We start from the raw sequence: 19985 nt of genomic DNA on the forward strand, positions 1-19985 counted from the left end.
GCCGACTCATACGCACTACAACTATAACTATGATGCCGACCCATATGTGATAGCGGCTAATCATAATGCCCTCCATGGAACCTCTTGGAGAGCAGATTACTCAGCTCATGGGTATCCTATACCTCCTAGACCTCCGGTTCAGCTGCCATCGCAGCAGCCGCGTTTTTCTCCACCAGAGCAAGAAGAAATACTCCACCGTTTAAACCGTGTGGAACGAGACTTCGAACAAGAACGCAAGTGTAATCGTGGATTTCTCAAAGGCCTAGCGAACCTACTAAAAGGGAGGAAGAAACGAGACCATTAGTCTCCTTATGTAATGTTGTATTTGCAATTTAGTCCCTGCGTGGACATTTATCGTATTTCAGTCCCTACGTAGACTTATCTTTATAGTCCCTGTGCGGACATCTATCTTGTGTTGGTCCCTGCATGGACTTGTTTTTCCATAAACCTCTGCGTAGGTAGTTATTTATTTAAAAGTCCCGCTTAGGGCAGCGTGTAATCGTATTTGAAGTTTATGGAATGTTATGTTATAAATTTCATTTTTGTTATTACTATATATGAAATAAATACAAATCATTCCTTTTAAATTTAAATCTGCCTAAATAAAGAATCTTAAGAGTGAAACCTAGCCAGGTGTCTTTATAAGATCCGGCCAAGATGGTAAGACCTGATTAAAAGATTCAGATTCCAAGTTAACCTCTGTAATCATGTTAACGTTCATGGCAGATGTGATTCGTTAAAATCGTACGCATCATCCTTATATAAGAATCCATTTAAGGATTCCAAAGCCCAAATTAATGATTTATAAATCATGGGTTAAATCATCAATAAAGATGATCATTTATTGAAACATCCATTAGCGATGTAGTGCCTACGGGCCAAACTTGTTAAACATCCATTAGCGATGTAGTGCCTACGGGCCAAATTATAAAACATCCATTAGTGGTGTAGTGCCTACGGGCCATAATTATTGTCATATAAGACAAAATGCAGTGGTGGTCTATGACTCCCTGTCAGAAAGGGTAAAAGGACTACGGTTCAAACCTTCATACCTTGATTCTCGGTAATCTCGGCTAATATTATAAAAACGTCCTCGTGGCTAGGCTTTATGCCACTAGCAACATTATTTGTAAATAGGATAAGTATGTTCAAATCCTAAATATAAGTGAGTAACAAATTAACCAGATATGGTCTCTGTTTACCATGGTTAATGAATTGCCATAAAAGACAATTCCTTAATAAACTCCTAAATAAATTTTTCGTTATCTTCTGTAGCAGATTCAAGTTACCATGGCTGATCCTAGTGGGGAGAATAGCCACTCGAAGGAAGACGAATATGATAACGCCCAGATTCATTTGACGGGCGCAGAATTGAAAGCTCTTGTCGATAATGCTGTTAAGGCAGCTCTGGATCGACAATACGAGGAATATACTGAATCTCGGAGCAGAACCATATCCAAACCACACTCAAAGCCGAAAACCCACTCAAAATCTCACAGCAAACCACTGTCTAAGCCGAGAAAGGACGATGATAATCACTCGTCCAATGAAAACAGTGTCCGTCCAGAGAAGGTATATACTGATGCATCTCGCGCCAGAGGCTGCACCTATAAGTACTTCGTATCATGCAAACCCCGAGACTTCACTGGGGAGAAAGGAGCGGTTGATTGCATGACGTGGCTAGACGAGATGGACACCGTGGTGGACATCAGTGGGTGTGCAGAGAAGGATGTGGTAAAGTATGTGTCACAATCATTCAAGGGCGAGGCCCTGGCTTGGTGGAGGGCTTTGGTTCAGGCCTCGGGAAAGGCTGTTCTATACAGCATGTCATGGGAGGAATTCATTTATCTCATCAAGGAGAATTACTACCCTCAACATGAGGTTGAAAAGATAGAGACTGACTTCCTGTCATTGGTGATGACGAACCTTGACTGGCAAGCTTACCTAACGAGCTTCAACACGATGTCCCGGTTGGTTCCGTATCTGGTAACCCCGGAGCGGAAGAGAATAGCTCGTTTTATCGGTGGGTTAGCCCCCGAAATAAAGGCAAGCGTGAAGGCCTCTCGGCCAGCGACCTTTCGATCTGTAGCCGACATATCTTTGTCCCTTACTCTGGACGCGGTCCGACAAAGATCGCTGGGGAACAAAGAGGCTGAAAAGAGAAAGCGTGAAGATGATACTTCACGGAGGTCGGGCAAGAAGCACCGTGGAAACGGTGATAACAAGAAAGGGTTGGAGTCAAGGAAGGATGGGCAACAGGCTGGTGAGAAGCCCAAGTGCAAGACTTGCAAGAGACATCACTTTGGGAAGTGTAGGCTCGAATCAAACTCGCAGACTCAGTCGAAGTCGTATGCTTGCGGGTTATGCAAGTCCAAGGACCACAAGACTGTGGACTGCAAGAAGATAAAAGATGCAACCTGCTATAACTACAACGAGAAGGGGCACATTAAAAGCAACTGCCCTAAATATGCTAAGAAGCCTGAAGAGGCCAAGAAGACCAATGCAAGAGTCTTCAGGATGGAGGCGAAAGAAGCAGTGCTGGATGATAACGTGATCACAGGTACTTTTCTCGTAAATGATATCTTTGCAAGAGTACTTTTTTATTCGGGCGCTGATAAGTCTTTCGTAGATCATAAATTTTGCAAATTGCTGAATATGCCTGTCAAAACCTTAAATGTGAATTATGAGGTAGAGCTAGCAGATGGTACCATAGAAACCGTCTCCACTGTGTTAGATGGATGTGTGATATCCATTAAGAACCACTCTTTTCCTCTATCTCTACTTCCCTTTAAATTGGCCGGTTTTGACCTAGTATTGGGTATGGACTGGTTATCTCACAACCAGGCCGAAATCGTCTGCAACAGAAAGCAAGTGGTGATAAAGACTCCGTCTGGTGAATCGCTTACCATTCGGGGAGATACCCAGTACGGATTGCCTGAGCAAGTGACTATGCTCAAGGCTTCAAAATGTATAAAGAAAGGTTGTGTCATTTACATGGCACAGGTAATTATTGAAGAGCCTAAACCGAAGATAGAAGACATTCCCGTCATTTCGGAGTATCCAGAAGTTTTCCCTGAAGATCTACCTGGTTTGCCACCAGATAGACAAGTGGAATTCGGGATCGATATCATCCCTGGAGCAGCACCTATTGCTAGAGCACCTTACAGGCTAGCACCAACCGAAATGAAGGAGTTGAGGACCCAGCTGGATGAACTGCTAACTAAAGGTTTCATCAAACCTAGTTCGTCTCCTTGGGGAGCACTTGTCTTGTTTGTAAAGAAGAAGGACGGATCGATGCGTCTGTGCATCGATTATCGCGAGCTTAATAAGGTCACGATAAAGAATAGATATCCCTTGCCGAGGATCGACGATTTGTTCGATCAGTTACAAGGGGCAAGTTATTTTTCGAAGATTGACTTGAGGTCAGGCTACCATCAACTGAAAGTCAGAGATGAAGACGTACATAAACCGCATTTAGGACTCGTTACGGTCACTACGAGTTCCTAGTGATGCCTTTTGGGCTCACTAATGCACCGGCTGCGTTCATGGATCTCATGAATCGCGTCTGCAAGCCGTACTTAGACAAATTCGTCATCGTTTTCATCGACGACATTCTTATCTACTCGAAGAACCAAGCTGACCATGAGAAACACCTTCGTTGTATTCTCAAACTCCTGCATAATGAGAAACTTTATGCCAAATTCTCCAAGTGCAAATTTTGGCTACGAGAAGTCCAATTTCTAGGACATGTTGTCAGCGAGCATGGTATCCAGGTGGATCCCGCTAAAGTAGAGGCTGTCATGAATTGGCAAGAGCCAAAGACGCCTACAGAGATTCGTAGTTTCCTGGGGTTAGCAGGATACTACAGGCGATTCATTGAAAACTTTTCAAGGATTGCTGCGCCCTTAACTTCTTTAACCAAGAAGAAAGTAAAGTTCGTTTGGGGCCCTAAGCAGCAAGAGTCCTTTGATATTTTAAAGCAAAAGCTGAGCAACGCTCCTGTGCTGACATTACCTGAAGGTACAGAAGAGTTCGTAGTTTATTGCGACGCATCACACACTGGCATGGGATGTGTGCTCATGCAGAAAGGCAAGGTTATTGCCTATGCTTCGAGACAGTTAAAGGTGCATGAAAAGAATTACACCACCCATGACTTGGAGTTGGGTGCCGTTGTGTTCGCACTAAAACTGTGGAGGCATTATCTGTATGGTATCAAGTTTGTGATCTACTCGGATCACAAGAGCCTTCAACATCTGTTTAATCAGAAGGAGCTAAACATGAGGCAACGCCGTTGGATGGAGACTTTAAATGATTATGATTGTGAAATCAGATATCATCCAGGCAAGGCGAATGTAGTCGCTGATGCCTTAAGTAGAAAGGAAAGGGTGAAACCTATCCGAATCAATGCCAAGAGCATTGAAGTGAAGAATAATTTGATTGAAAGGGTGTTAGCTGCACAGAGAGAAGCTGTGTTGGAAGCTAACTATCCTAAAGAAAAGTTAGGAGTAACTGAGGAGCAGTTAACTCTTAGCAAGGACGGAATTTTACGATTGAATGGACGAATATGGGTTCCAATTTATGGAGGACTACGAGATGTTATCCTCCAGGAAGCCCATAGTTCCAAATATTCTGTTCACCCGGGGGCTGATAAGATGTATCAGGATCTAAAGGCAAATTATTGGTGGATAGGCTTGAAAAAGTCTGTAGCCGCTTATGTAGCCAAATGCTTGACTTGTACGCAAGTCAAAGCTGAGCATCAAAAGCCGTCTGGCTTGCTACAACAACCTGAACTTCCTGAATGGAAGTGGGAATGTGTAACTATGGATTTTATTACCAAGTTACCCAAAACAAGGAAAGGAAATGACACAATATGGGTTATAGTCGATAGACTGACTAAGTCAGCTCATTTCTTACCCATCAAGGAGACTTATAGCTCCGACACGTTAGCCCAGTTATATGTTGATAATATTGTAGCCCTACATGGCATACCTGTGTCTATTATCTCCGACAGAGATATTAGATACACGTCGCATTTCTGGAAAAGCTTCCAGCAATCTTTGGGCACACGTTTGAATTTTAGTACGGCTTACCATCCTCAGACAGACGGTCAGAGTGAGCGTACTATTCAAACGTTGGAAGACATGCTACGTGCATGTGCTATCGATTTGGGTGGTAGTTGGGATAAGAACCTACCATTAATCGAATTCTCCTACAACAATAGCTACCATACCAGCATTAAGGCTGCGCCTTTCGAGGCATTATACGGTAGAAAGTGTAGATCGCCTGTTTGTTGGGCGGAAGTTGGAGATGTCCAATTATCAGGACCAGAGATAATCTTCGAAACGACGGACAAGATTGTCCAGATTCGAGACCATCTCAAGGCTGCCCGAGATAGGCAGAAGAGTTATGCGGATCTGAAGCGTAAAGATTTTCACTTCGAAGTAGGTGAAAAGGTGTTACTTAAAGTGTCACCTTGGAAGGGGGTGATGCGTTTCGGTAAGAAAGGCAAACTAAGCCCGAGATACATAGGACCTTTCGAGGTTATCGAACGTGTCGGGTCCGTTGCCCATAAGTTAAACTTGCCGGAAGAGCTCAATGGAATTCACAATGTGTTCCACATCTGCAATCTAAAGAAGTGCTTCGCTGATGAATCATTGGTGATACCTCATACAGATGTGCATATAGATGAGAGCTTGAAATTTGTGGAAAAACCTTTGTCGATTGAAGATCGACAGGTGAAGAAGCTTCGAAGGAAGCATGTACCTATAGTAAAGGTCAAATGGGATGCCCGTAGAGGTCCCGAATTCACGTGGGAGGTTGAAGCCACGATGAAAGAAAAATATCCTTATTTGTTTGAGTAAATCTCGGGTCGAGATTTATTTTAAGGGGGTGAGGATGTAACACCTCGAAATTTTGAGTCCAATAATGTGTTAACACGTGTCATGAGTTTACACGTGGCATTAAATATTAAATAAAGGACTAAAGTTGACAAACTTTGAAAATATGTAAATTCGAGGGTTATAAATGTCAACAAAGGGTAAATGTACTGTATAGTAACCCTAAATGATGCCCGTACCTTCAAACGAATAAATCATGGATCGTACGGAGCGAAACGCGGAAGAAGGTGAGGGATTACAAGCTGCAGGGGTTAATTGTGTCAACATGTTTAATTTATACCTCTAAGTGACCCTTTGATGAACCCAAGGCTTTGTAACAGTAAAGTACGCTCACTAGAATATACGATATAAATTTCGCGAAGTTCCGTTTTAAAACGAGAAAGTTATGATCAAATTCGTATGAGAGGGGTTAAAAGCGTCAACAATAAAAGTTAAGGCTTTTCGAATAGTAATTAAACTAACCGGAGACTTATCAGTGCGAGTAAAAGGCACGAGGCCCTTAACTATAATTAACCGAGGGCCAAATCGCAAAGTTACCCCTTCGAAATCGAAAGGTCAGGTTAATGATTACAAAAGATTTGGTTAATGATTACAAAAGATTTAAAAATCTTGAAAATAAAGTCTAATGCGGGCCGCGTTAAGGTTAGACATGATTTAATGCGGGCCGCGAGCCAGGTGTAGATACGTTTTCTGACATTAGGATCCATGCGGCCCGCGTGTGAGTTGCTTGATCCTAATGCGGGCCGCGTACAAGTCCCAGATGCAGAAACTTTGGACAGACTTGTTGTTTGAAGTTGTGAACGATCATTTGAGCAATAAATGAAGCATGGGCGCCCTCTACATGACCCCTAGCACCCAGGGCCACCTGCTGAACACCCATGCTCCATGGTAGGGTGATGTGTAATGATCTTAAGTCCATTTTTTCACTATAAAAGACACCACATTGTGCATAAGTGAAACACACCTCAAACCTGCTCTCTTGGCCATCTTTGGAGCTCTCAAGCATTCCTCTATCATTCTAAGTCGTGCACCAAGCTTCTGTAAGTATGCCAACCCTTTTGTGTCTTAGTTATTGCTTAGTTTAGCTTAAAAGTCAATCTGTCGTAACTAACGATTGACTTTGCGATAAATTACGAATGGTCCAGTGGTTTGTCGAATCAAAGATAGTTATATGATGGTAATCATGTGGGCTTTAAACCCCTAAAAGGGCACCCTCTGATTCCCACTCTAACTAGTCCAAATGTCGAGTCAAACGTGCTTAGAAAAAGTCAACAGAAATGTCATTTTGCGATTTCTTGCATAATCTGTAATGCAGATGATATGTAACCTGTTTGAACACTCATAAAACATGATAATAAGTATATAAACAAGTCTAAGCTTGTTTGATCCGACCATTTTCTGTTTTGACCTGGTTCGGAGCCGAAAGTCGCAAAAGTTTGACTTTTGCATTGACTTCAGTTCTGACCCGTTAAAGTTTCATTTAGATATGCCTTAGGACTCTCTTAGGACCAGGTTACATGATGGTATAACCCTCTGTGACCGGATCGTTGTTTGTCCGAGTCTTTTACACATTTCCGTTAAATGCTTAAAATTTGACCGTAACGCCCTTTTTGAATTAAAACGAGAATTTCGAACATGTGAAAGAATCATAACCTTAGTTACTGATTTCTAAGCATGTACCTAAAATTTCATGTCAATCCGAGGTCCAGAATAGGAGTTATGCTAAATAGCGCAAATTGCGAAACTTTAGTAATTAAATAGCGCAATTAGCATAACGCCTATCTAAACCCGGATTTCGACACCAAAACTTTTACTCACTGATGTAAAATAATATTTTGGGATTTTTAAAGATTTTTAATTATTTTTAACCTGCTCATAACCTACGGTTATGGCAACGGTTCGGTAAATACCGAATATACCCTTTTCGGCCATAACTTGAGTTCTACAAGGTCTTTTGACCCGATTCCAGTTGCTACTGATTTTAAATAATAAATAAAGTATTTTGAACTTTATAAACTGTTCAGGAAACTAAGATTTCCTGTAGAACTCAGAAACCCCTTTTATAATCTTTAAAAAGACCGAAATACCCCTTTGGGGCATAAAATGAACTTAAACTCGTTACGGGCATTACAGAAGGTATCCTACTGATACCACAACCTCTTTAAGGCATATTGACTTAGAAAAACAATGTAGGACTCCTACGGTTACCCGTTACGCCTTTTGCGCGCACGGTTCGGCTTATGTAACTAGTTTACATAAACTAGCCGAAACGGGTCAAACCATATTGTTTTGACCCCAAATTACAGAGTGTGATTATTATACCCCTATAAAACAAGTCTTCAAACTTGTTGGGTCAAAATCACATTCCATTCCCGGTTTTCGCCTTTCACGCGATTAAACCGTATCTATCCTTTGAAACTGACCGGTCTAAGCTACGGCTAGAATAAAGACCCGTTAAGATTCTAATAGGTTATTTTATAACCTTCGTTCCAGAATAGGAGACCAGTAAAAGCTATCTGCAATTTATTTCAATTAAGGAATTATACTTGCAAAGGTAAATACTTTTAACTTATTTTCCGTTATACGGGCTTGGGTTACGGTATTTAAAATACCGCTTGGTCGGACAATTGACCCCAACTCATTAGTAGCTGGGTATTATCAATGTGACCCGTTTAAAAACTTGTTTTGTTGGCTTTACGCCTTTGAGGGCTTAATGACCATGTCCCGGATATCCTTGGCAACATTTACGAATGACCACGACCTCGACATCCGGGTGTAGGCGTACACCCGGCATTAATTCCATGACTATAAAAGCGTAGCCGTTGGTTACCCGCCATGGTTTTATGCTATGTGGTGTGTCTATTAAACTTTAACCCGGCACGACCCGGGCGACAGAACGCATAGTAACATGTAAATCTTTACAAGATTTGATTATAAATTATCCCAAGTTATAAAGAGTTTGTGCCTTGAGCATTTAAACCAATTTTATTAAACATTTTACAAAAGTGTCGGTTGAATGTATTTACCAGTGTAAACTGACGTATTTTCCCAAAAAGACTAAATGCAGGTACTATGCGTAATTGGCTGGGATTTCTCCTTAGCATCACTAGAAGTCTCGCAAGCTTAAGATCCCTGAAGTCTGTTGAACAATACTTTTGTTATTTATTATTTGATCCCCTGTGGATTTTATTTCAACATTGGTGATACTTCGATATCACACTTAACGTTGAAATATATTATCTTTGTGCTTCCGCTGTGCATTCATATATATTGTGTGGTTTGACTATAATGTTGCCAACTACGTCACGGTAATCCCCCACCGGTGAGACACGTGGGAATCGGGGTGTGACATCATGTTTAATTATCATCAATCATGTTATTATCAAACTCTACACATGTTCATCCATTATTTAACGTTTAATTTCACATGCTAGCTTATACTAGGCATTTCATCAAACACTTGGTGTGCGTACACCTTTTAATGCACAATGTACAACTAATTTATGCATATTCTTCTAATCTCATACATAGTTCATCCAATCCTCTTACTAATTAGTATTTATCATTCATACATAACATCAAGGATATCAACACCATATTTCTTTCAATTCATTTAACAAGAATTCATCATACCCACATAGTACAATCAACATGCAACAAGAATTAGACATGGATGATGATTCAACTCATCATTCTCACCGTAACTAATGGGTTTCACCTCTAAACATCAAATTAACCTAAATAATGCATAACCCATGTTCTAGATTATGATTCTAACATATCCTCATGCTCAATTTCATTCCAATTCCCGATTTACAACATAACCCACTTCGTGGATAATCACCAAACTAGAATTTAAGACATACCTTATGATCCCCTCGTTTAGGTGATCACAAATTCGTGTTCGGTTCTGAATTTGAGCTTCGTTTACCCTTCCAATTTGATGGATTAGATGAAGTTAGGGTTTTGGCTTCATGAGAGCTCCTGCTCTCTCTAGAACACACGATCGTGTGTGTGTTTGTGAGTGACATTTTTTTTTATTTATTAATTCAACTTTCAACTTAACCCACTTTAGCCCCTCAAGTTGTCATTAATTATAAATGGGCATAACTTTCATTCCTTTAATTGTTTTTGCCATTTTGTTAACTTGGTTAAATAACCTAGTCATTCATTTCTTGATGAACCATACGAGAACATTTAACGATTATAAACATTCGGATTTTGGGGTGTTACACACAACATGCGTGATTAGGTTTTGAGTTTTACAACGTGCATAATTTCACAGCATACGCTCGTACGTTAAAGTATATTGTACATTAACCGGCCTCTCTCTCTCTCTATATATATATATATATATATATATATATATATATATATATATATATATATATAAACGTGAAAAGAATTATATATAATAAAAAGTTTAAGCAACCGGTTCTAAGTATTAAACTGGATTGAACCATTAAACCGCTAAACTATGAACATCAAATTCTTAGGATTTCAAACCGACAATAACCAAGACTCTATGTCACTAATAATTACTTGATGCTCTTAACTAGGTGTGGAGCATGTCGGAGGAGATATGTTCCAAAATGTTCCTAAAGGAGTTGTTATTTTTACGAAGGTTTGTACTCAAGTTCTTTAACATAATCTTAGTTTAAATAATATTGCTTTTCTGTTAAATAAGCACAATTATTTTTCGTCTTCTTTTAGTGGATACTTCATGACTGGGGTGACAATTATTGCATCAAGCTTCTAAAGAACTGTTGGGCGGCATTACCGGAGCATGGTAAGGTGGTGGTGGTAGAAGTGATCATTCCCGACCCTGAGAGTGATATTAGTTGTGGTGATGAAGTTTCTAAAACTGCCATCGGCAATGATATGGTAATGTTGATTGCTAACCCAGGTGGCAAAGAGCGAACCGCAAAAGAATACAACGTCTTGGCCAAAGAGGCCGGATTCGCTTCTATGAAAATGGTTTGCGAGGTCTCTACTTTTTGGATCATGGAATTCTACAAGAATATTTAACTTATATGTTGAATATAATAACCTTTTAACCAGGATCCGAAGTTAAAGGATTTCATATGTCATTTCGTTTAATATGATAATAAACACGACAGTGGATTTGTTAAATGCATTTCATGATTGTAGCCTTGTAGGTGAGGAGTTGGTGAGACTTGGCCCATCTTCTAGCAAAAGGAATAATATATTCACTAACGTAATTATAGGAGGACAATATAGTATTAAAAAAAATATTAGCTGGATACGGTTGAGTAATATGTCACACATGTTTTTTTTTAAATAGTTAATGGGGTTAAATATGATTTAATAGAATTAAGCTATTACCATAGCAATATGGTTTTAGTTATAGATAACTTTATTTCGAACGATGTAATCACTGAAGGTGGCAAATTTAATGGTCAAAGTGTCAAACATCTTTGGTAAATTTGTCTGGGTCAGAACAAAAACATTATATTTATTAAATAGAAAATATTATCTAGGGTCAAAATAATGAAGCCACTCATGACTGCTCAAGATTTTATTTTCTAAAACTCGAATCTAGTGACTTTAAACGAGTCCAAGCTTAAATTTGAGCTTTATACCAAAGATTGGAATGTTGAAAGACAAACACGTTCAAAGAAAAAGTGGCTAGGGTTCATTCATTAGAAAAAAACACAAAATACAAATGAAAAGAAAATAAATATTATATAGCCGGGCTACATGCTTACTAGCTAACGGACCAAAGACTATGATAAACTAATAACTAAACTTATTTTATTACACTAACCTCCCCCTCAAACTCACAATGCAACAGTAATAACTAATAAGCATTGAGAGTTTGTCACATAAGTACCTACATCGAGATGCCGACAGAGCCTTGGTAAAATTATCCGCAATCTGCAAGGCTGATGGAACAAAAGGAAGCGAAATTGTCCCACGCTGAAAATGTTGACGAGTAAAATGACAATCAATCTCAATATGTTTTGTTTTCTCATGAAAAACAAAGTTTTTAGCAATCTGCGTAGCACTTTGGTTATCACAATGTAAGGGGGTAGGCTAAGAGATTGTAACACCCATATATACAAGAAGACATCGTAACCAAACAATCTCACATCTAGTCAAAGCCATAGCATGATACTCAGTCTCAATATAAGATCTTGAAACAACATCTTGTTTCTTACTTTTCCATGAGATTAATGAATCTCTCAAGAAAACACAAAAAACCAGTGGTTGATTTACGATCATTATCCCAATCAACATCATTGTAGACACGCAACTCTAGAGAATATGTTGAGGGAAACATAAGACTGTGAAATTGAGTTCCACGAAGATATCTCAAAATACGAAGAACAGCTCCCTAATGAACAGAAGTAGGAGCAGTAACAAACTTGCTAACTACATGAACAACATGAGCAATATCTGGACGGGGTAACTGTAAGATAAACCAAGCTGCCTATAATAATATGATACCAACTCGGATCAGCCAATGATTATAGACTCACTCAAAAAACACTCACAGATTCAAGATGAATCCGAGAGAGAAACAATGAAAACCCTAATCACACTTGTGTAAAGAGAGAAATCAGGTGATGCAAACTAAAAACTTTTGGAACTATCCTTCTCCATATATATGAGCTTCAAAGACTTTGGCCTAGCTCCACATGAGTCCATCCTTTAGCCCACTGACATTATAGCCAGGGCGGACTTAAGGCTTGCCGCGCATCCTCGGGAAAAAAAAAATTAGTGCTAAGTTCTGTCGAAAATCCCGTCCACACCCCTTGAAATTTTTCGTCCGCACCCCTTGGAATTTTTGTCCGCACCCCTTAGGTAAAAAGTGTTATCAATTTATATTTTAATTTTTTTTTTGGTAAACTCTTATTTTTTTTAAAACACTTCATAAATTATATAACTTTTAATACCTAAATAACTAAACTCAAATACTCAATACCTTTAACTAGCCCACTAATAATTATTAGCTCAATAAACAAACCCAACAAATCAACAATATTTCCAACTAAAATAAAATAAACAAGCCCAAAACCCCTACATATTCTCTCCCGCTCTCTATCATCCATGCACGCACGCCAGCGATCAGAACATCAGCGACAACAGCAACCGCATACCACCGTAATCAGCTATCATACCACCGCCGATCGAACACGGGTAATTTTCTTTGTTATTTTTGATGATTTTTGGTTGATTTTTTGGTTGATTTTTGGTGGGGTGGGACGGAACCAGTAGCCACCGGAAGTGATTTTTTTATGGCAGGAGACATGTGCTTCTTGTTAGTGATGATATTTTATTTTGTGGTGGGTTATAATTTATATGTTGTTAGTGATGATGATGATGATATTTTGTCTTTTTTGTGGTGGGTTATATACGATCAGACCTGATGTTTTGGTTTTTTTAATGGTGTATATGATGTTTAGATGATTTTTAGTGTGATTTACTTTATGATTTCTAGTGTTTGAATACTTAATACATTATGTAATATGTTATGGAGCCATGAGCTTATAGATCAATTTGTTTGTGATAGCCGATAGGAACCAGGAGTAGGGACGTTATGGCGCGATTTCTCAAGAGGAAAGTTGAGACATCTTCCGAATTCCCGTTGATGTGGATACTCTTCCTTCGGATCCTTATAATCGCAAGCCGATTGAATCATATAACGTGAATCAACGAGATGAGATTAGAAGGGCATATCTACTAAGAGGACCATATCAACCATTTAGTTTGATGTTCTTTTGTTTTACATGACCCGACCCGACCCGACTCGAACCAACCCGATACAAACCAATTTTTTTACTTATATACCTTGGGTCCTAACATTTTTAAAAATGTTGCGCACTCCCATGAAAAAATTCCTAGGTCCGCATTTATAGCCCATATGCCTTAGCCCATAACATTATAACCCATCACACGGTCATTCATATCCTCATCCCATAAACAAGAAATGTATTGAAAACAAATACATTTAAAACTTTACTTAACAAATATAACAATTAAAACTCATCTAAAATAATATAAAGTCTTAGAGATGAATGCCATGAATTAATTTTAACAACTTATAATCTTGTAAGCTTAATGTTTTCTCAACAATTTCGTTTTCTATTATAATTGTTATTTTAAGCTACAAAATGTTTGTTTTCATTTAGATTTTTTATTGAAGCTTTCATTACGATGTTTGTTTGACAAGATACACATAACACCTCAAATGTTTGATGCTAAAATAGTTTCATGGTGATGAATGAAGGTGTAGACTAAGGCGAAGAAAAGGGGTCTGCCTTTGACGTGTGGGCTGTTGGGTGTGCAGTAATCGAAATGGCAACCAATTCGAACTTGTGGCTAGAGATAAAGAACCGGATCTCCGCTTTATACATAAATGGATATTCCGATGATGGACCATTGTTTCACAACTTGTGGAAGCATATTCGGTGAAGTATTGTTTTCTAAATTGGGTATAGAAAGGATGAAGTGAATCTAAAGTGTACGGTGGTAAGATGGAGGAGGAAGAGGTGAGGGTAGGGTTTTGATGGGGAAGACCGGTGACTGACTAGAGACTGATGACCGACGACCGCCTAGGGTTGTGATTGGTTGCACATGGAAGAAAGACGAGGGGTTTGAGATGTGGGACACACCTTAACTCTTTTATTTATCTAACTTAGTTATTTATTTTTGTTTTTTAATAGTGAGGTTAGTTTGGTAATTTCACATAGACTTAACTAGACAACCTAACGATGTTGGCTAGTAAGGAACATTATTGTTATGAAAATGCAACCATCGGGCTCATTCATGAACATTTTTCCAACCGACGAAACAAATTATGCAATTATTAAACGATAAGGATCAATGGTGCAATATCTACAAAGCACAGGTATCAACTAAGCATTTAACCCTGATATTTCTGTGTTACCAATTAGTAACATGTTTATGCAATATGTAGTTGTACCTGTGGCTTTGGTTATGTTTTAAGCTTGTGGGTGTTGTACCTTTGCATATATGCAATGTGTAGTTGTACATTTGGCTTTAGTTGTACAATAAGTGATATGTACAAAATTGGATTTAGAATGTCTACACCTAAAGATGACATGGATGTATTCGAGCGGCTAACGAGGATTCTTGAAGACGTAAATTTCGACTGCGTATCAACGAAAAACTAAACGAGCTAACCGAAGGGGTTAGCAAAATACGTGAAAAACAAGTGGAATTACAACTCGCTATCGACGCGCTTAACATTCGTTATCTTAGACCTAATATTTTTAAAAAATAGGCTTATATATATTAGTATTGGGACACATAGGTTGTAATATAGGCCTGTAAACGAACCAAGCGTTCATGAACTGTTCGTGAACTTGTTTGGTGGGAGGTTTGTTGAACACACATTTTATTTGTTCATTTATATTCTAACGTCCGTTTATGTTCATTCATTTGTATTCATTTATGTTTGTTTCAATTAAAATACCTAAGTAGTTATATTTATATAGATATTAAACATAAAATGAACTTTCTAACTACTTATATAAATATAACTAATAGGTAATTGGGATTTCTAGTAATAAAGTGGGTTTTCCATTGAAATTTATTGTTATTAATCACTAATTTATATAAAAACTACTTTATGTTCATTTATATTTAGTAAATTATATTCATTTTCTTGTTCATTTATGTTCTCAGGGTAGCACTCGGTAGCAACCTCTCTTTGCAACCAGGGTATTGCTTTCCTAGGTGGTGGTTTAATTCGATGTTATTTAAGGAGTTCGAACACAAATATAGGCTAAGTAAATCAACGTGCAGTCTTAGTAATAATAATTACTATATATAAAATTATGAAAAAATAACTAAATTATGTATAAAATAATAATTATAATTAATATAAATTAATTAATAAATAACAAAGAAGTTGAGCCCTAGCCAAGCTCAAACTTGAAAAACTACCTACACTCGAGCTTTAAAAACAAAGCTCGAATCAAGTCGGGCTTGAGCTTTCATAAGTTAAACAAGCTCGAGCCTCTACACCGTTACCACTGGAACATAGCATTGGGTCCATCTTCACCGATGAAGTTTGCAGGACCACAGGCCTTGAATTGCTTAAAACTGAAAGGCACTTTTGGAGAGTCGCTCTTTGATTCAACAGGGGACTTGCTACTGACCTCGTTGATCTCACTGACAATCTGAGGTATGACCTTAGCCATTTCCTTGGCTACCAGTGAAGCGATGCGCTTGCCAGCATGGTTTCGTCGTGCAGCGCGTTGCGTATGCGATCAAAATGACGACATTGACTGCAGCAGACGTCGCCAATTGAATTAGACGAGATTCGATTATATCGGGTTTAGTTTTGAAAAGTTTAGCGTTTAACCAACATACTTATTATTATTATTAGGTAAAGCATTAGGAACACGTTGGCACATAATCACATAATCACGTAGGCACGTATACATATAAGCACATAGGCACGTAGGAGCACATAATCCACGTAAGCACATATTTTGCACGTATTCACCTATCTTTCAAAGTCGCGTAGCGCGTTTGAGAGTTGCACGAGCGATAGCGAGTAGCGTTGCGAGCAGTGTAGCGTCGAGAGTAGCGTACGAGAGTTCTTAGTTTGAGTTGCGATTAGCGTTTTAGATTACGAAGGGTTGTGCGAGTTGTGTGCGTTTTGTAGAGCGATGAGCGGAAAGCGAATAAACTTCCAAAATCGAAACATATAAACATATAAACACATAAAATCGATAACGCGTAAAATCAGCGGCTGCGGGCTCAGAATCAAAACAGAGTGTCTTGGGTGTTAGACATCGACTACCCAAAGTGATTCAACTATTTGCAACGACCTCGAGTACACGCTTTGGCTTAATAGACTATGCTCTCACCGATACATGGCAAACGACACACATCCTTCCAGTTACTACGTGACTCAAGTTGTTGGAATCGGTCGAGACTTTGGTGAGAGTTTTGTAAAGCCAAAGTAGAGAGTGGAACAGGTCATTAAGATGTGGGTTTCACCCCTAACTTAACAACTTCGTTCCTGAAAGTGTGGTAAAACCACGAGATAGAGATGGAGAATTTCGTTGAGATATGGGTGTCATTCCTAGCTCAACGATGATTCTCGTGCTGATAGTAAAATACGCGTAGAGTGAGCGATCTTATCGAGAGTTCTTGGTTTTCACACCTAATCTCGACACCATCACTCGTTCGTGTTATACGAGTGTTTTCGAAAACGTGTATATTGTGTTAGCCTTAGGAAAGGCAATAATGTGTTTTCAGTCTTAGGAAAAGCTGTCTTCGTGCGAAGCTGTAGTATGTGGTGTTCGCACAAAGATGTAGTTTTAACGATTTGAACGAGAGTATCAAAGGTAGGCTCATGCAAAACCCCTACTGGGTTCGCATAGAGCGGGTCTGTTGGTACTTATACTATAAACTAGGTCAATTCTGCGACACGACCTAATTCCCTATAGTTATGGCTCTGATATATGAACTTGATTCTAGTTAATATCATAAGAAATTTGATACCTCATAAAGATAAAGACAAAGTTGAGAATCCTAATATAAATAAATATAAAATTAACCTCACTAAAAATATATTAATTTTTTTTAAATATTACAAGTCTACTTAGATTATTAATTTTTAAATATTACAAGTCTACTTAGATTATTAATATATATAAAGATAAACATAACAACCTCATTAAAAAATATTGAAAGGAATTTTATAAATATTACAAGTCTACTTAATTAGATTTGTGTCAGCCACTCTTTTTCCATATCTTATACTGAACTAACCGATCTACTTATAACTCGGTCTATCAAAACTAAAAGAATTGAAAGTTGACATATTTAAAGAATTGAGGGGGAACACTGGACACATTTGAAGTATTGGGGGCACTTTGTCCTACACTACAAACGGGTCCCATTTCGAGCATTACGAAATGCCTTGCATAAAAAGGTAAAAAAAAAAAAAAAAAAAGCAGTAGTTCAACGTATATAGCTTAAAAATAAAAAAGATGGTTTTATGTTAAAAGAATGAGAGTTATATTCATTTTGTTCATTCAAATATTCAGTTATATATTTCTAACCGATTGATAAAGTGGTTATGACAGGTTGTTGTTCTTAAAGGGCCTTGTTGTAACTATTGGGAGTTTATGGTATGTTGGAAGATAGTTCAAGGGTGCAGACTGTAACTTCAGATATTTTTGATATATATTGAGAGTTTCTCTCTCATAGTTCCAGATTCATCTCCGATCATCTTTCACATTCACTCTGATCTATTTCACCCTTTGTATTTCTTGTGTTGTATTGTACCGATCTGCTGATGTTGTTGGTGAGATCTCAACTGTGAGATCAAGCTTTGTAGATCAGGTTGTTTCTTTCTGTATTTGTTCATATTTGTCTTGTATTCATATAGATCAACTGATTGAATCAGTTGATCTGGACATTTGTTCATATAGATCTTACATTTAGTAAGATCTTTGGGTATTGGGGGGTGTTTTCTGGTTTGGGTGAATAATAAGATTTTGGTCACGGTTTTGTCGCTATTGCTTTGTTCTTGTTCTGTGTGTTTGATACCATAAGTTTCTACATGGTATCAGAGCTAAATAAGCTCTTGATTGATAGTTCTTCCGCTGTTTCATATCTCTTGTTGTGTTTTCTTGTAGGTTGTCTTAGGGTTTCTGATCTTAAGAAACCCTAGTTGGTTGATCTTGGGCGTGATATCAAATTAGGGTTTGTGAAACCCTAATCGGAGGTTGTGCTTGGTTCCATTCTTGGAGTCTGTGAGAAGACTGTGTTGGTCTCTGAAACCCTAGAAGGATTCAGAGCAAACCAACCAGTGTTTGTTCATTGCTGTTGGTGACTGATTTGTAACCCTAGAAGGTTACGGTCTTCATCTTGTGTGAAGACTTTGCACCCTCTGTGAGATCTCTCCTTTTCTGTAGTTAGTTTACTGCTTTTATTGGTTGATTAGTTGAAGTCGGGGTAGTGAGGACCGGCACCTTGTTTGTTCTTTGATTGTTATTTCTTGTTTGGTTGTGCTCCTGTGATACGCTTGTCCAGGCACCTTTAGAGTGACGAACCTGGAATCTGGCCTCTGTCACAGTTAGCTTTTTTGGTTGATTGTTTTGTGTCTTTCTTGTTATTGATTGGTTGTTGCTGTTTGTTGTGTATTGTTTGTTGATCATGGGAGATACTAGTACTTCTGCTACCATGATTAGTAAGCTTGATATTGGAGACCCTTTGTACCTTCACCCTAGTGACTCTAGTACCCTAACCATTGTCAGTATAAAGTTAAAAGGAACTGAAAATTACCCTGTCTGGTCTAACGCTATGAGGCTTGCTTTAGAAGCAAAAAATAAGTATGGGTTTATTGATGGTAAATGTATAAAACCAAAAGATGATCAGGTCTTAGCAAATCAGTGGGATAGGTGTAATTCAGTTGTGATTACTTGGTTACTAAACTCTATTTCTGAGGAGTTATTTCTGGGGCAAGTTTTTTCTAAACTTGCCTCAGAAGTCTGGACTGATTTGAGAGAGTCATTTAATAAGGTGGATGGTTCTGTTGTGTATGATTTGTATAAAAGAATAAATGGTATTTCTCAAAATGGAAGCACTGTTGCTGAATACTATAACAAGCTGACAACCATGTGGAAGCAGTTTGATGCAATGGTGCAACTTCCTACATGTTCTTGTCAGGCTGCTAAAGATTACAATGATTTTTCCACTCTTATTAAACTAATGCAGTTTCTTATGGGGCTTGATGATGTTTATCAGCCTGTAAGAACAAACTTGTTAACAAGAGAACCATTCCCTTCAGTTAAGGTTGCTTTTTCTATAGTGTCCAGAGAGGAGTCTCATAGGCTGGCCTCAAATGGATCTAAAGGTCAAAATGTGTCGTTTGTTACTAAGTCAAATCAGTCATTTGATTCTAGGAAAAAGAATATTAGAGGTCCTAATCCTAACCTAAAATGTTCTCATTGTAATATGTTTGGTCATACGGTTGACCGGTGTTATTAGGTTATTGGATATCCACCTGGTTTTAGGAAAAGACCAGGTGGGCAGTCTTATAGATCTAATGTGTCTAATAATAATAAAAGTAAT

The 19985-nt window shown here is 38.4% G+C and overlaps 1 protein-coding gene across 1 annotated transcript in view; it reads left to right on the forward strand.

Annotated features, from left to right (window-relative positions):
- The window catches only part of LOC110880491 (caffeic acid 3-O-methyltransferase), a 31703-nt gene extending 20778 nt beyond the window's left edge, over positions 1 to 10925 (forward strand). The window contains exons 4-5 of the mRNA XM_022129014.1: positions 10457 to 10521; positions 10611 to 10925. Coding sequence (XP_021984706.1) covers positions 10457 to 10521; positions 10611 to 10925 — 380 coding nt within the window. The remainder of the gene's footprint in view (positions 1 to 10456; positions 10522 to 10610) is intronic.
- Positions 10926 to 19985: the final 9060 nt, after the last annotated feature.

This window comes from Helianthus annuus, chromosome 10 (genome assembly GCF_002127325.2).
Source record: "Helianthus annuus cultivar XRQ/B chromosome 10, HanXRQr2.0-SUNRISE, whole genome shotgun sequence".
Taxonomy (NCBI): Eukaryota; Viridiplantae; Streptophyta; class Magnoliopsida; order Asterales; family Asteraceae; genus Helianthus; species Helianthus annuus.